At 33.5% G+C, this 16403-nt stretch overlaps 1 protein-coding gene across 7 annotated transcripts in view; it reads right to left on the reverse strand.

Moving 5' to 3' along the window:
- The window catches only part of GRIK2 (glutamate ionotropic receptor kainate type subunit 2), a 736860-nt gene that overhangs the window by 101814 nt on the left and 618643 nt on the right, over window positions 1-16403 (reverse strand). For 6 of the 7 annotated variants that reach the window (XR_011388963.2, XM_017345301.4, XM_089332818.1 and 3 more), the window contains one exon: window positions 15241-15458. Coding sequence is in view for 6 of the 7 variants with exons in the window: in XM_017345301.4 (XP_017200790.1) it covers window positions 15241-15458 (218 nt within the window). In the remaining variant the exon portion in view is untranslated. Of the gene's footprint in view, window positions 1-14728; window positions 15019-15240; window positions 15459-16403 lie in introns of those variants that run through there. The other variant, XM_051855439.3, reaches the window with a different exon arrangement.

The following is a 16403-nucleotide window of genomic DNA, read 5'->3' on the forward strand; positions in this document are numbered from 1 at the left end:
ATAGCGACCATTTGGGGGGGGGTGAACCAATGGAAGGAAGACCTTTCGCTCTCTCTCTCTCTGTGTCTAACTCTGCCTGTCAAAAAAAATTGTCTCTGTAGGAAGAACTTTGGTTGTTTTTTCTTTTTTTATAATGAAATCCTACAGCCTTCTAAATTTTATTTAATGTTGTTTAAAATTATAATGGTTAATATTAACAAAATTCAAAAATGGAAGTTTTTTTCTTAAGCATTAATTCTTAATATGGATTATTTGTCAGAGCAAAAGTTACACACTAAAAAATGAACATAAATATGTATATAGTGATGTATCTACTAATAATATGTTGCTATTGTTGTAGTTTTATAGAATAGTATCATATATAACATATTATAGAATAGAATAGTATGGTTCATAGGAAGTAGTTATAAATTCAGCTAAGCTCAGAGAATATGTAACACCAGAAGGGAACCCAGATGTAAACTAAGGACTCTGGATGATAACAGTGTGCCCATGTAAATTTAACAAGTGTTTCCCTCTAGTGAGGCATGTTGATAATGAAAGAGGCTATATATGTGTGCAGAGAGAGACCATATGGGAAACCTTTCTATCTAGTGGTCAATTTTGCTACAAATTTGAAACTACTCTAAATTAATATATAATTTATAGAAGTAAGGAGATCTCTAATTTTTTTAACTTTTAGTAGTATAACAGAGTAATCCAGATTATTTGTTTATTAAAAAATCTACAGTGAGTGTTAAATAATTAACAATACAGTTGAGTGTCAAATCTTGACATTGACCATAGTAAGAATGCTTGTATTTCCAAGTGTACAGTATTTATATTTGGGGGGCTGGCACTATGGCATAGAAGATAAGCCTCTGCCTGAAGTTCAAGCATCTCATATGAGCACCAGTCGTGTTCTAGCTGCTCTACTTCTGATAAAGCTCCTGCTAATACATTTTGGAAAGTAGCAGAAGTTGGCCCAAGTACTTTGGCCCTTTCACCAACATGACATATCCTGAAGATGCTCCTAACTCCTGTCTTCTGACTTTAGACTGGCCCAGCTCTGACATTGCAGTCATTTAAGGAGTAAACCAGCAGATGGAAGATTCTCTTTCCCTGTCTCTCTCTCTCTCTTTCTTTCTCTCTCTCTCTCTCTCTCTCTCTCTCACCTTCTCTCTCTGTATTTCTATCTTTCAAATAAATTTTAAAAATATTTATATTTGGATAAACAATTTCATCTGCTGTAGAAATTTAACAATTCAAGTACTAGCTCCTTATAACAAAAATAGCAACAAGTACACATTTATAAATAAAGAAGTTTATTTCATGTTTAGTACTAATATGAACTATCTGTAAGATACATTATTTATACCTTCCAGCTTACATACAAGAGAACAGAAGCCTGGAGAAATTAAATAAATCCCAAGTGAGTGACAGCTTTAGGACTTCATGCCACAACCTAGACTATGCATTTAATCACTATGTTAAACTATTATATTGACTCAACAATCAGTTATATCTATTATTAATCCTGCTTTCCAAGCCTTTGGTCTTTAATTGTTTTTATAATAAATTAAAATGAAGGAAAAGCTCATAGTGTTCTGAAAACAGTCAAGGGAAACACAAAGCCAACTAATTTATTGTGTAGCTTCTAATTAGCTGTAACTACAATATTTAATAAATGAAACACCTACTTTTAGAGATAATCAAATCTTTTCACTGAACTCCACTAGTGGTATGATGTACACAATAGGCTAATAACAATCAGGAACATTATTCAAATGCTGTCAGGAAATGTTAAAGTATAATCTACTGCCAACCAACCCTGAGCAACTCTGCCTCTGAAATAGATTTAATATGGAACTGGTTATAAGAAAAATGAATTATAAAGTTATCAATAATTTAACTCCAATCACCATAGCATGCCTTGTTCTTACTGAGAACACTCATGTACATACACACAGTTATATTCAGTCATCTGAAACCTTCTTTATGTACAAAATTATTACAGAATTTTTGTGAATACAGAGGGTCAATGAAAGTGCTTCCCATCATGTATCAGACAACTAAGCAACTCTAGGCACTATAATAGCCACCAGTACTATTGAATAAACATAGAGAGTCAGTTAGTTCAGGATCTGATCTCAATATGGGTGAAACATTTGCCATAAAGGTTTAACCTAGTTTTATTTTTAAGGCAATATTTTGAGGAATGTATTCTATTCAGTTTATAGTTTTCTACAGCTCTTTATAAGCTTTAAACTTTGTTTTGTCCTTTTCCCTATTTGTCTGGGTAGAGGGGAAGGAATTTCAAAATACGAGACGATTTTAAAGTTTATTCTTATGCACTGTTCATAAAGAAATGGTAAGAACATTGAGCATCAGATGGATGCAAGACTTTACATCTTGCTTGCCCCCGAGAGGAAAAACAGTGCTGTTTTGTTTTTACTTGAAAATATAAACACTGAAGCATGGAAAATAGTAACAACAAAAAACAGTAAAATTCCCTTTGCTTTACAATATATTAAGAAAAAAATCAGCTACTATGTGGTATCTTCAGATCCTAATAACAAAGTATAGCATTATATTACTGTTATTTTGGCTTTAGGAAAAAGACGGGAAAAAAAAATGAGCAAAAGGAAATGGAGGTGACCAAAGATGCAAGCTGGTTTAAAATTCATTTGCAATAAAAGAATCAAAAGAAAATAGAATGCATGAAAAATCAAGAACATTATACTGCCAAAGATATTATCAATATATGTGTCAGGGTATTCACCTTGTAATTAATGAATTCTCTAAAGAAATAAGGACAATGTGTCTTTACTGATGCTTTAAAGTTAAGATACTCTTCCCCTCCAAGAAAAAAAAATCAGTCAGCATGACTAATGGATCTTTATCTTTCATAGCTATAATGTCAATAGATATAATTTCCTCAAAGCATTAACATATCAGAGTCTAGTTTCTTTGCCTGTTTTCAAATATACCAAAAACTCTGTACTCTACAATGTAGATAGAAGAAATGATATTTTCATTTTAGTTCTTTATGTCTAAGATATAAAAGATTGCAATTTGTCAAGGTCTTTTTGGATATTTATCTTGGCATATCTTTTATGTTCAAAAAATGTGCCTGTTTTGAATTTCCTTTAAAATGTTGCCTAACCAGTAGCTATAAACTCTAACAGTGACAACTATTATCCATTATCCAGCACTTGACATGCCAGCTCAACATCACTATATTAACTGACTTTGGAGTTTTCCCACTCCCTGTGGGGCCCACTCTCCTAAGATTGATGAGGTGCAACAGTATTGAAGCTGCTACCCGGTCCTGAAAAACAGCAGGATCAGTCCTTGCACAGAGAGGAGAAAGGAGAACAAGGGAGGAAGAGAACCGCGGTGCATCCTGGAATGACAGCAGTCTTGTGCACTCGCTTTCCAAGGCAATTAAAACAGTGTTTCTCAGATTTTAGACTTCAGTCAAACATATAACTTCTTTCTTCAATTAAAGTGCCCCAAAGCTGCATTAGTACATATTGCAAATGTAACAATTAGAAAGGGATTAAACTTCTGTCCCTCAGATGTTTTAGAGAAGGCACTTTCTGAGATAAAAGTTGCTGCTCCTTCCAAGTTTAAATACACTAAAACTCTAATCACTTCTTATAATTCCCAAAATGGTGTTATCACTTTCTTTTTAACTATTGAATTCACTCTGGCAGAGCTTGAGTAATAAAACCCATCATATTCTAATTTTCAGACAGCTTGATAGAACCAATGTTCTCACTATAGATAAAGTGTAATGAAGCACTTTCTTTCCCATAGGAAAGTCTTTGACTCATATGCTTTGATGCCAACTAGCCTTCACATCTGCTGCTTCACCATTGATGGCTGTAACTTGGCATGCTGAACTAGTGTCTGATGAAGCAGCTTTACTCAAAGGCACTATTTTATTTTCTGCAATGGGAACATAGTAAAATGGTGTTGGTTTCCTGTAGGCCTTATGCAAATCCCTGTAATAAACATAGGATCAGGCCTCACATACAATAAATTGTGTGTTAGATGAGGAAAGGGGGAGGGAGACAATCTCCTTGGGTAAAAATAACTCGCTTATTATGCAAATAAAACAAATGCAGAAAAGAATTGGTTTAACCGTTTATTTCAAACATGACTTACTTATATCAAAGACATACTAGGTACAAATAAAAATATAACAACACTTTTGAAATACCAATATTATTTCATTAAACAAAATATTACCACTTAATGTTCACAAGCATACATTACCCACAAATAGTATTTCAACACCATCAATAAAAGAAAGATAATCTAGGGGAGTTAGAGAAAATATGTGGCTATTAAGACCTTCATTGAAATGTTTCTTTGAGATTTCTAGAAAAGATGTCTGATGGAAAATGAAGAACACATCAAAATCAACAGATGAAAATTTGAGTAATGATATTAATCACTAATTCACGCTGACTGCTCAGACACATAATATTCAACTACATGAAGCATTTGTGAATTTTGTTTCACTTATGTAAAAGAATGAAGCAGCAAATTATCCACAAATTTCAATAGGTAAAACAAACAAAAAGCTAAAAATTAAATGTATAAACATTTTAAATAATTATAGTTACTTTTAAAGCTAGTAACTTGCAAGCAGATTGATACGAACAGCTTTTGGCTAGAAGTTGAAGCATATCACAGTTTTAATTACCCAAGAACAGAATGTCATGTTTGGGGCATGTTTTTGGTTCAGTTTAGACTTGCAAAGGGATATGGAGGAATTCTCAAGAAACATAAAGAAAGATGTAAATTAGAATTGTATAATGATTTACCCTCATCACATAAAATTGGGGCTATTTTCCCATGGCAGGGAAAGCAGTAGTAGTTCATCAAGCATTACAAAGTATACAATAAGCTCTGCTAAGAAAAGTATGTAAGCCCAAAACTCAAAGATCTTGTTTAAAATCCTATTTACTGCAGACTTAAAGTATAGCCAATTAATGGCATCTCTATAATGTCAACTACCCTTCTTAATGCCAATTAAAGGTCAGTTCTTACTCTACACTCCTTTAGGTAAACACAAAAATCATATTTTCTAAGATTCCAATATGCCTCCTATGGATCATTTTTCTAATTTTCCCTTCCTAGGTTATTAGACCTGACAACAAAGGTTTACAAAGAAAAGGTGTCATTCCCCATGTCCCTCAGAACATAAGTTTTCTTAACTTTTACTCAAGAACAAAAATAAAAGTCAGAATTCACCCCTTGAGAAACAGAAAACTCTTTTTCATCCTGGTATGTGGCAATTCTGTTTTGTTTATTTTTGTCTTGTCTATTGGAGGCCTTTAGGAATACTGTCTGAAATGATGTATCAAATTATTTATTTTTAGGAAGTATGTCAAAAAGTGTAAACACAATTTTAGTAAATAACTGTGAGAAGTAGAAGTGTGGCCAGAAGAATTATAAGTATTTCACACTCATTCTGATCATTTGTGGGTTTCTAAAAACAAACAAAAAAAATCACACACCTAATATGAAAGAAGCAGAAGTAGGTATAGTTATGTATAGCTAGCAATAAGTGAATATAATGCTTAAATTTAAAATTAAATTAGCTCTGTCTGCATAATGTTATCATCATAGATTTCTGAAAAATTAAAGGCTTGGACTCACACCTCAATACTGTGAATTAACTGGCCTGTTGAGGATCGTGGCCCTCAGTATTCTCTAAAAGCTTCCCAAGTAATTCTAATGTTCAAATGTGCAGTTAGGTTGAGAACTCCTGGCTTAAATAGATGGATGTCTCATTTATTTGTTTACTTATCCTTCTAATTGTATTGAGGTATGATTGATTAAAAATGTATATATTTCAGTTATACAGCATGATGTACTTTGATATGTAAGCTTTGTGTAATGATTCCCACAATCAAACTAAAAAACACACCCATCACCTGGCATAGTGATTGCTGCTTATATGTAGGGTGAGGACATAGTAAGCTGTATTCTTTGAAGAAAAATTGAGTGTACAATACAATACTTGTAACTATAATTATCAAGTTATATATTAAATCTCTATTAAATTTCTCTTATAAGTATCTTAAGGATGTTTAAAATTTACTGGATAAGTAAGTTGTAACCTCAAATGGTTACAATAATGAATTGTAAAAAATAATAATATTCCTAACTTTGCCAGGTAATGATCTGGAACTGAGGATAATATAACCTATTAAAATCATATAGTGTATTCACAAATCTTTAATGATCATCTACCTAATATTTCATTTTAAATTGTTGTCCTATTAGCAGAGACAATGTCACTCATGTGACATAAAACTGAAATATAACATTTTGTCCCCTAAATTATTGAAGACAAAAGGTATCCCAATACTAAAGTTAAACTGATGCTAAATAAATAACAGTGACTTGAAACAAATCCGTATGGCAGGGCCAGCGTCACGGCTCACTTGGTTAATCCTCCGCCTGCGGCGCAGGCATCCCATATGGGCACTGGGTTCTAGTCCCGGTTGCTCCTCTTCCAGGACAGTGCTTGGGCCCTGCACCCACATGGGAGACCAGGAGGAGGCACCTGGCTCCTGGCTGCCGATTAGCGCAATGCACCAGCCGTAGCGGCCATTTGGGGGGTGAACCAATGGAAGGAAGACCTTTCTCTCTGTCTCTCTCTCTGTCTATAACTCTACCTGTCAAATAAAAAAAAAAAAAGAAAAAAGAAATAAACCAGTATGGCAAGCTAATATCACCCAAGTAGGGAAACTCTTCTATGAGCAAGTGTTTAATAAATACTGAAATACTATAAAGAGTTTATACTTACTACTTGTTGCAAATTTTATTTGGTGGAGGTTTAACCTTATGATTACAAAGTAATTTGAAAGTATGTCATCTGAAAAATTAAAATAAAAATAAAAGAAGGAGAAAGGAGGGTGGGACCAAGGAAAGAAGAGAGGGAAATCTTACGTTCTTAAAACTGTATATATATGAAATACTTGAAATCTATTCCTTTTATAAAATTAAAAATAATAATGAATTTCTGATTATCATATTTTAATGATTTCTTAGTAATGCACAGTGATTAGAATTCTACAATAGTAAATATGTGAACACTGAAGATGCTATCCATATAATTAAAAATTTTGTTGAAAAAAAAAGAAGGTTTGGACTCCCACCTCAATATTCTGAATTAACTGGCCTGCTGAGGATCCTGGGCCTCAGTATTCTCTAAAAGCTTCCCAAAGAATTCTAATACTCAAATATGCAGTCAGGTTGAGAATTCAAAAGTAATATTTTTAAAATTTTTACATTATTTGGGAGAGAGCTTTCTTCCCCTGGTCTACTATACAAACATTTGGGAACTCTTAAGGTCTCCCAGGAGTGGCAGGGGCCCAAATTACTTGAGCCAGCACTCAGGAGGCAGGTGCTCAGGATGGGAGCTGATCAGGCCAGAACTAGAAGCCTCCGTAATCACTGCAACAAATGACTGCCCACCAAAATAACTCAGATGATCTTCCTCAGCTTTCAAAATCATTTTAAGTTAGTTTTTCACAAATGCACTACCACCACTGCATGAAATAAAAACAGTAAACTAAAATTACTTCTGCAGATATTAAAACATATGTGCAGTGCCTAATGAATGTTATATGTTTTTCAATCTATTTGTTAAGTATGTATAGTAAACCATCAGCTGTTTACATTCTAGCCCTGAGTTGAAAAATGACTGATGTTCTTCAAGCGTTTAGCAAGCCAAATCACTTTAGTTCTCAAAACAAAAAGTCACCACAAGCAAACCATGCAAGCAATTAGGCTTCAAGATCTATACTATTACCCAAGCATAATTTAATTTGAGAAGATCCATTGAGCTAGTAAGATCAGAACAAGTGGCAGGTTATAAAGAATATGTCATAGCTGTATCTACCCAATTGTTTGTGGCAAATGTTTCAGAAAGTCAATATGATCAAGTATTTGGATCCATGTGGGTGAGCCAAAATGACTAATGCCCTTAGTTCTGAGTAAAGATGGTTATGTTACAATATTTTTGGTTACTACTTCTATTGTGATATTGTGAGTTCCTAGGTTATGTCTGTCATAACTCATACGTCACTTAAACTCTCTGTGGCCCAGTTTCCACATCTGCTGAAAGTGCATAATGATAATTGCTTCCTACTTTCCTTACATGTTGCTGTGAAGATTAGGGAGCTGATGTTTAGAGTGTACTTTGAGTTCTCCTAAGGTGGATAAATTTACACAGGAAAGAAAAGACAAAAAGACAGAAAATGAGGGGGGAGGGGAGAGAAAGGAAAAGAAAGAAAAGAGGCAGTGGAACAGGAGGGAGAAAAGGAGGCAGAAGAGATGGAAGGAAGGAAGGAAGGAAGGGAGGAAGGGAGGGAGGGAGGAAGGAAGGGAGGCCCTTTGGCTTCTAGGTATTAAATAATAAAAGTTTTTGCTCCACATGGAGAAATCCACATGTTTTCATTCCTAACTTCACCAAATTTCTGAATGAATTGACTTCTGGGAATACTGTACAGGGCTCCATAATTTGAAGAAATCTTTTTACCCCTCTAGAGAACAAAAGAAATTTTTCTACCAAAACCTTAAAACCTCTGTCATAAGATTTCCGTCAATGAATGAAGCATTCTTTTAGTCAATGGGTAACCATACAGGATTCAGTAAATTCAGTGAAATGGTGGCATACAGAAAAACTAAATATGCATTGTGTTGATTTGGTGAACAAAAAGCAGCTGACAATGGAAACAATGGGGAGAGCTGAGAAAATGTGAATCTGTGAATGTAAGTGAAAATAACATTTTAAGTGTGCTTTATGATAGAATATTACTAATAGAGTGTTACTATAATAGAATATCACCATTAAGTTTTAGGCTTAAGCCAAAGAGATATTCAAACAAATGATAAAATGGCTAAAGTAGCAGCTGGTTAGTTTCAGGTACATATGATAAAACAGTAAAATAAAGAAATATTATTAATAACAAAAACAATGATAAAAGGCAAAAGGAAAGTGAGAAGACAAGGAGGAGAGGCAAGAAGGAAAGGAGGAGAAGGAAAAAAATCTGAAGAGTTAACAAACAGATTTCCAAGTGATGTAGAGTGCTAAAACTTTTATGATTGAGTAATAAGTATTTCTAAACCTCAATGTCTTAAATCAGTGCAATTTCTTAAAAGTGTCTGAACATGGCCTCAGCCACTACTAATGATGTTACCTTGAAATATTTTCTTAAAAAAAAAAACAGATTTATTTATTTGAAAGGCAGTGACAAAACAGAGAGAGGAAGGGAGAGAATTCTTTGATCCACTGTTTTACTCTCCAAATATACAAGAGCTGGAGAGTGTGCCAGACCAAGACCAGAACCCAAGAACAACATCCTGGTCTCCTGAGTAGTAGGGAGTTGGGTATTTAGGCCATTGTCTGCTGCCATCCAAGTGCATTCACAGGAAGCTGGATCAGAAGCAGAGGTTCAATGTGATTCCAGGCACTCCGATATAGAATGCAGGCATTCCAAGCTGCACTTAATCCCTTGGTCAAAATGCCCACTGTGAGAGGATATCTTAAAAAAAACTCCAAAAAAATAAGGCAATGTGTTGTAGACTTTCTATTCTTAACTAAATACTTCTAGCCAAAAGTAGCAAAGCTTAAGTCAAAATAAAGTCAAATAATAGGTAACAGAATAGGTAACAGAAAAAAAGTCAAATAGGTAATAAAGTGAAATAACAGGTAACAGGAGCGGCTTTAGGATATAAACAAACTTGGCTCAAAACATTTAAAGGTCACAGAGATTTAGCAGAAATTGTATTGGCCAAAATATTGTCACCTGTTATAAAAGCAGGTAAGTCTACTTGAAATGTATGGGCTCTGGGTTCCTAAGTTTCTAGGAAGACAGTTGACTTGTAAAGTAAATAATGATTTGACTAATTGTAGAGCAATATTATTGTGGCAACTGATAACCAACATAAGCCCAAGACATTGCAAATTCAGTGCTAGAAATTAAAGAAAAAAGTAAATGATATAGACTTACTAAACCCCTGTCCTCATGCTTTGCAATGTAGTATAAAGACATAGAAGTACCAAGAAAATATATCTTGGAGCAATAATTTAATGATAACTGAAGTAACAAAAAAGGATGCTTAAGGAACACAAAAATGGAAGCACATGTTTGGCATAGTGGTTAAATCTCCCCATGCTGCAGTGCCTGTGTTCAACTCCTGGCTCCACTCTCCATTCCAGATTCCTGCTAACATATACCCGGGAAGGAAGCAAGTGATTGATGGCTTATGTAGTTGAGTCCCTGACACCCATGCAGGAGACGTGACTGGAGTTTGTGGCCCCTGGTTTTGGCCTGGCTAGCCCTAGCTGTTATATTTAGGGAGTAAACTAGTAGATGGAAAATCAATTTCTTTCTCTCTTTATCTCTCTCCTTCTCAAATACATAAATAAATAATAACATGAATAATTTTAAAAAGAATACAGAAGTAGAGCACCTCAACTAGACTGGTTAGATTTGGGTATGAAAAAAATTCAGGAACGTTTCTCTGGAATAAGCAAAGTATTAATTATGATCTAAGCAATAAAGAATGTAAGCGATTAGGTGATTACAGAAGGATGGGGATGAAAAAAGAGCATGCATTGTGGAGGGAGGTACATGAATACAGCAAATGACATAGGACTCAACACAAACAAGTTTGACTAGAGATTAGAGTGAGGAACAATGAACAAAAGATGAGAAAAAGGCTGAATACAATGGGCTTTGTGGTGTGAAAGGAGATAAGTTCTAAAGGCAAATAGGAGGGGATAATTTTAGAAGACTCTAAGTCATTCTAGTAACAGTATGGAGAATAATAGGGGCAAAACCAGGAAAATAAAAAGTTAAATTTTTACTGAAAAACCAAGGACAATAAAAACATCAGTCCAAACCACGATAGTTGTGAAGAAAATAGAGGAGATACACAGGAGACTGGATGGACAGGAGTTGGGATGTGCTTTTAGATAAAGGCTACATGTCTAAGAGTCACCATAATTTCTGCTACATAAAAGGTCTCCCAAAAGTATTCATTAAATGAAAACATAATTTCTTATTACTGAACATACACATCATATGATTGAGAATATAAGATTCCTGGTGACATTGGCTAAAATATGACATAATAATCATTAGATTAAAAAATGGTTAAAATTAAGTGTGAACTTTTTATATTAAATACTTTTCAAAGACTTATTATACACTTCCAAAAGAATTGCTAATTGTACCTCGGTATGCCATAATTTCAAAATACACGGTCAACAAAATAGTTTCTAAAAATTGATTCACACATTTTTAAAAAGTTATCAAATTAGTTGTCTTTTATGACCATAATAATACAAAGAGTGAAGCAACTTAATTTATATAAATAGAATGTGATCTCTTTCTATATATATTTTAAAATTACCTGGTTGTGGGTGTGTCAAGGAAATATAATTTATTTGACCAGATTTAAAATCATTCTCAATCATGAATTTTAAAAATTAGCCTCATACTATAGTCATGCTGATATAGAACATCTACCAGGATTTTTACTAGTCACTTGCCATGCCATGCAAAGCCTCCATTTAGTATTTACAAGGCACAGTGCTTTGTAGGGATAGTCATTCCAATTTAGAGATAACAGAAGTTTAGAGGGGAGGGGAGTCATTTAGGGGAAAGGGTAGTGTTATAGGTAGTTGGTGGTAGGAACAGAATTACACTCAGGTTTCTCTGATTCTACAGATTTTTTTCACTTCTAACAACTATTCTGAATGCAGACTCTGATTTTTAAAGAATTAAGGTTATTTCCATTCAAAATTTGCTATTGTCTGTACTTATTTTTAATATATTCTAATATTTTACCTAATAGCTGTCTTCCTTAAGATGCACTACATTAATATATGTGGCCAAGTCAGAAATTTCAGATAGGCCAAATCTAAGCAGGGGATTTGTGGAAACTGAAAAACCTGAATCATAATTTACATAGACACAGGGTTATGTAGAATCTTGTTGTAAACCATATGAAATCACTTCAAAAATACAGAGATTCCGAAAAAAGGACATGACAGCTCCAACCTACAGCATAGTTATTTTTGATGCTGTAATCTGTATATATTCATTCATTTTCCTACTCTTCACACTTCAGAGAGAAAAGAATGTGAATGTTGCTTAGTAACATTTTGCATAATGTTAAGCCCTGGGATATGATTGGGCAGCTCTAGGACACCAAATTCCCAGAACCCAAAGAGATGTTTTGAATCCTCCCTTAATAGTTTTCAATAAAATCTCTGAATTCTCATCTATTTCATTATCCAAATTTGATTAAGAACATTTTGGTGATTCCAGTAGTTTTCTGTGGTTTACAAGCATAACCCTTGAAAACCAGTATCTCCCTGATTTTGAATAATTTTGCCAGTTGCAGCTTTAAATTTTCCCAGAAGAATGTGTGTGGAGTATAAGAGATATAGAAGAAAAGATTGAAGATCTCTTCTTTTAGACAATATGCTCACACTTGCACACTCAATGAACAAAATCAAGCATGGTCATTGGAAATGGAAGTATCCAGTGTTGTAAAACAGCTATGGAACCCTGCCTATATCTGCAAGACTGATGTTTCACCCTCTGCAAGGCCAGATTCTTGAGCCAGCCACTCTTGTTTGTAGTAAAAAGAATTATATCATTCTTTAAAATACTTTTCTGGAACTGAGCATTCCAAAAACAATTGCTTAACAGCAGAATCTTGTTAAATTAGTAAAAACAAAATGGAAATTCCTTTAGAAGTCAATGCCTAAGGGTGCTTCCTAGAGCTTTTGTAGGTGCACCTATTAATTAAAAATAAAAGAATGTTATCAAATATAAATATCCTACCCACAACTCACTGTGGAGTTTAAAAATGAACATGCATTGTTTTGCATTCTAGATTGCTAAAGATTTTTAAAATTTTTCATACTATGGTTCATATAACTATATAGTTTAATGAGTTAATCTTTGAAGTATACATTGAAATACTTAAAAGAAAAGTCAACATTTAATATATCCTCTCAAGTTTTAATAATTTTTTCTGAATTTCAACAATAGAAATTCAGTATGTGATTAAATTAGCAATATGAGGTCACTCTCAATTTAGTAGTTATCACTGTGCAGTTTTTATTGTGACTAGTGTACTTTTAAGAAGGCTTCACTTCTAAAAAAGTCTGTACTGTTGGAAACACAAAGTTACTTCATGTCAAATTTCTCCAAAGCTATAGGCACCCTTGTGTGCAAGAGACCAAACAAGAAATGAAAGAATAAGAAAAGTCAATAGCAAGGAAAAGTGAAGGTAGGCGAAAATCACACAACAGAGAGCAGCTGAGATAAAAGATAAGAAAGAACAAAAGATTGGAAAGACAAAAAAGAAAAACATAGTATAAATAGAAGTTTGGAATTGATTTTCCAGAGATAAAGTTTGCTCAATATACATTACTGCTTTGAAAGAAGATATTTGAGTTCTCTGGAAAAAAATGAAATTAAAAACTGGGAACACTTGTGAAGTACAAATGAACACTTCTGGTGACAAATTACTATACTTAGTTCTTTATTTACTGATTTTATAAACTGAAAGTCTCTTGGATACTGTATTTAAGTTTTTTCACAAATTTACTCCCTACAAACTTCTTGACACTAACAAAGTTTATTTAGCAATTTCAGCACCTGATTTAAAAAAAAAATGAAAACACTCAAGGAATAATTTTATAAGAAAGAAAGACTCTAATAATTCTAAATATTCAATTAGGAAAATTAATATAGTCTAACAGAGCTATACTGAATAAACTGTTTTGTGTTTGGATGTCAACAAATTTGATTAAATAATAATAATAATTTTCTAAGTAAGTGTAAAGTATGAATCTACTGTTCATTCTAGCTATTCACTTTTTAGACAATTAAATTTTTTTAAATATGGATTTGACTACTCAATTCTAAATCATTCTTCACGATTTGATGTCCTCCAAAACTGTATTTGTAAAAAAAAATTATTTTCATAAGAATGTTATAAAAGAAAATTATATAATTTGGCAAAGTTGCTGCTTTAAGTCACAGAAATCTCAGTTCTATAATTGATGATTTATTCTTCTGATTCCAACTAAATCATAATCTTCTTGATTGAGAACTAGATCTCTTTGGCTATAGGATACCCATTAAACTGTGCAGTTTCTGGTGTTCAATAGGCACTTGAACCATGCTCAATACAAGAGTCTCTTTTATAACTTGAGGCAATAATTTTATAAAAAAGATAAAAAGATTACCATGTCTACTGTATATTTGAACTGTCAATTGCATTTGTATGAACTGTGACAGGAAATACCAATGCTTACAAATGTGATCAGCCTACAAAGAATGTAAAAATATTTGACAAAATATAAAAAAAATTATCAAAAGATACTGACTCCTTTTTAAAGTAGAATCTCCCCTCCTGGTCTGCTTTAGCCCAGGGAGATAAGCCAGAGTAGAAGAGAAAAGTAAAAAAAAAAAGAGGGAAAGGCACCATGTACCAGAAGCATGCCTCCCATGTAAATGTTCAATGGGGAACATTTCCTCTGGAAACCACTGTGAGTTCAAATGAGCAGCCCATTTCAGACTCTGTGCCTCACACAACATTACACAGAGTTCAGGGATAAAGGCAGTTTCTTTAGCTGTTACACTCTGCCTCATTTTAACAGAAGGAAATGGATGTTTAGGAAGCATTCTTTTTTTTTTTAACTTTTATTTAATGAATATAAATTTCCAAAGTACAGCTTATGAATTACAATGGCTCCCCCCTTCCAATAACTTCCCTCCCACCGGCAACCCTCCCCTCTCTTGCTTCCTCTCCCCTTTCATTCACATCAAGATTCATTTTCAATTCTCTTTATATGCAGAAAGGAAGCATTCTTAAAAATGATTATTCTATTCTTCTGGAATAACTGTGCCTGGTGGAGTCTGAATCTACTGCTATTCAGTTTCAGTATACATTTTTTTTCCATTCGAAGATAAAAACCTTACAGAAAAAACAAAAAGTACATTACCTTTGGGCAGTTTCTCCAATTTGACTTCATGGCCATATATTTAGTTGTACACCTTTCCGCATCTTGATGTATATGCTGTTAATGTTACTGTACAAGCAATAGTATTGCTAAGTGCTGACACTCATCAGTAAAGAAAGATGTGTTTGAACTATAACATTTTAATATTTAAATTTTAGGCAACCATCAGGGCTTACCTTGAAAAAGGTCATGGTGGCTCCATCCTCTACAGCCCCATACTCTATCTTTGTTTGTTTAGCTAAATCATCAGCAGAATCAATAGGGGATTCCATGCGTTCCACTGTCAGAAAGGCGGCTAAGTTAGCAGTATACGAAGAAATGATGATAAGTGTGAAAAACCACCAAATGCCTCCCACTATCCTGGTGGACAGCGCTTTGGGCATGAGCTCAGAACCTAACAGAGATTGGGGGAAAGGTGAAACGAATATAGAGAATTTGATCAGCAATCAGATACTTTTGGTCATGGTGGCAGGCTGGAATCACTTTGCCATAACAGCTTAACCCATAGATTTACATATTACCCTAGAAAGCAAGCCACAACCATTGGGAGAGCATAAGTTAATTTCAAAAAACAATCTCTTCAGATACTTGTATAAAAAAATATAGTGACAGAAGACTCAAGATCTACCTGAGATGGGGCAATGTATCAATTAAAAAATTAAGAATTGAAAATTCATTTTTAAAATAGCATCATAAGAAAGGGGTAAAAAAAACCCGCAAGTTCAGAAACCACATGCAGAGTTTTAGACATTATTGTTAGTTATGTAGGTTTCAGAAGACACAATTTAACATACATTCAGATTGATCTCTTAACAAACTTTGTAGTTTCATTTGCCAGATGCATGTAGGTCAAATATACTATCTTGCCATTTTAAAAAGTAATGCATAATGGAAAAATAATTTCAATTACACAAATTTCTTGAAATGAATGGGGTTTTAGACCAGCATTTATTTTAAAGTAAGGGAATAAATAATTACCTTGTGTATAGGAAATATCTCCCATCACTATGGTAACCCTCCATGAGGGAAATTAGAATAAGAATAAATGAATTGCCACAAGTGTATTTTTATACATATATAAGTATTTCATAAACATATAACAATGTATGGCTGGAGTTGCCTGTTCATGATATTAGTAAGAGAATTAGCGATATGAAAATTATACTTTAATTTTGATTATTATTAATTTAATTAATTTTGATTATAAAATAAAATCCTAACAATTTTAAAATTTCCTCTCTTATATAAATTTTATTTATAGATTTGTAACTTTATTTTCAGTCTTAAATGCTGAATATATATTGAAGAAAGTGGGGGTTTTTTAATAGAAAAGTAAATT

This window comes from Oryctolagus cuniculus, chromosome 5 (assembly GCF_051225735.1).
Source record: "Oryctolagus cuniculus isolate XC-2025 breed Fujian yellow rabbit chromosome 5, ASM5122573v1, whole genome shotgun sequence".
Lineage (NCBI taxonomy): Eukaryota > Metazoa > Chordata > Mammalia > Lagomorpha > Leporidae > Oryctolagus > Oryctolagus cuniculus.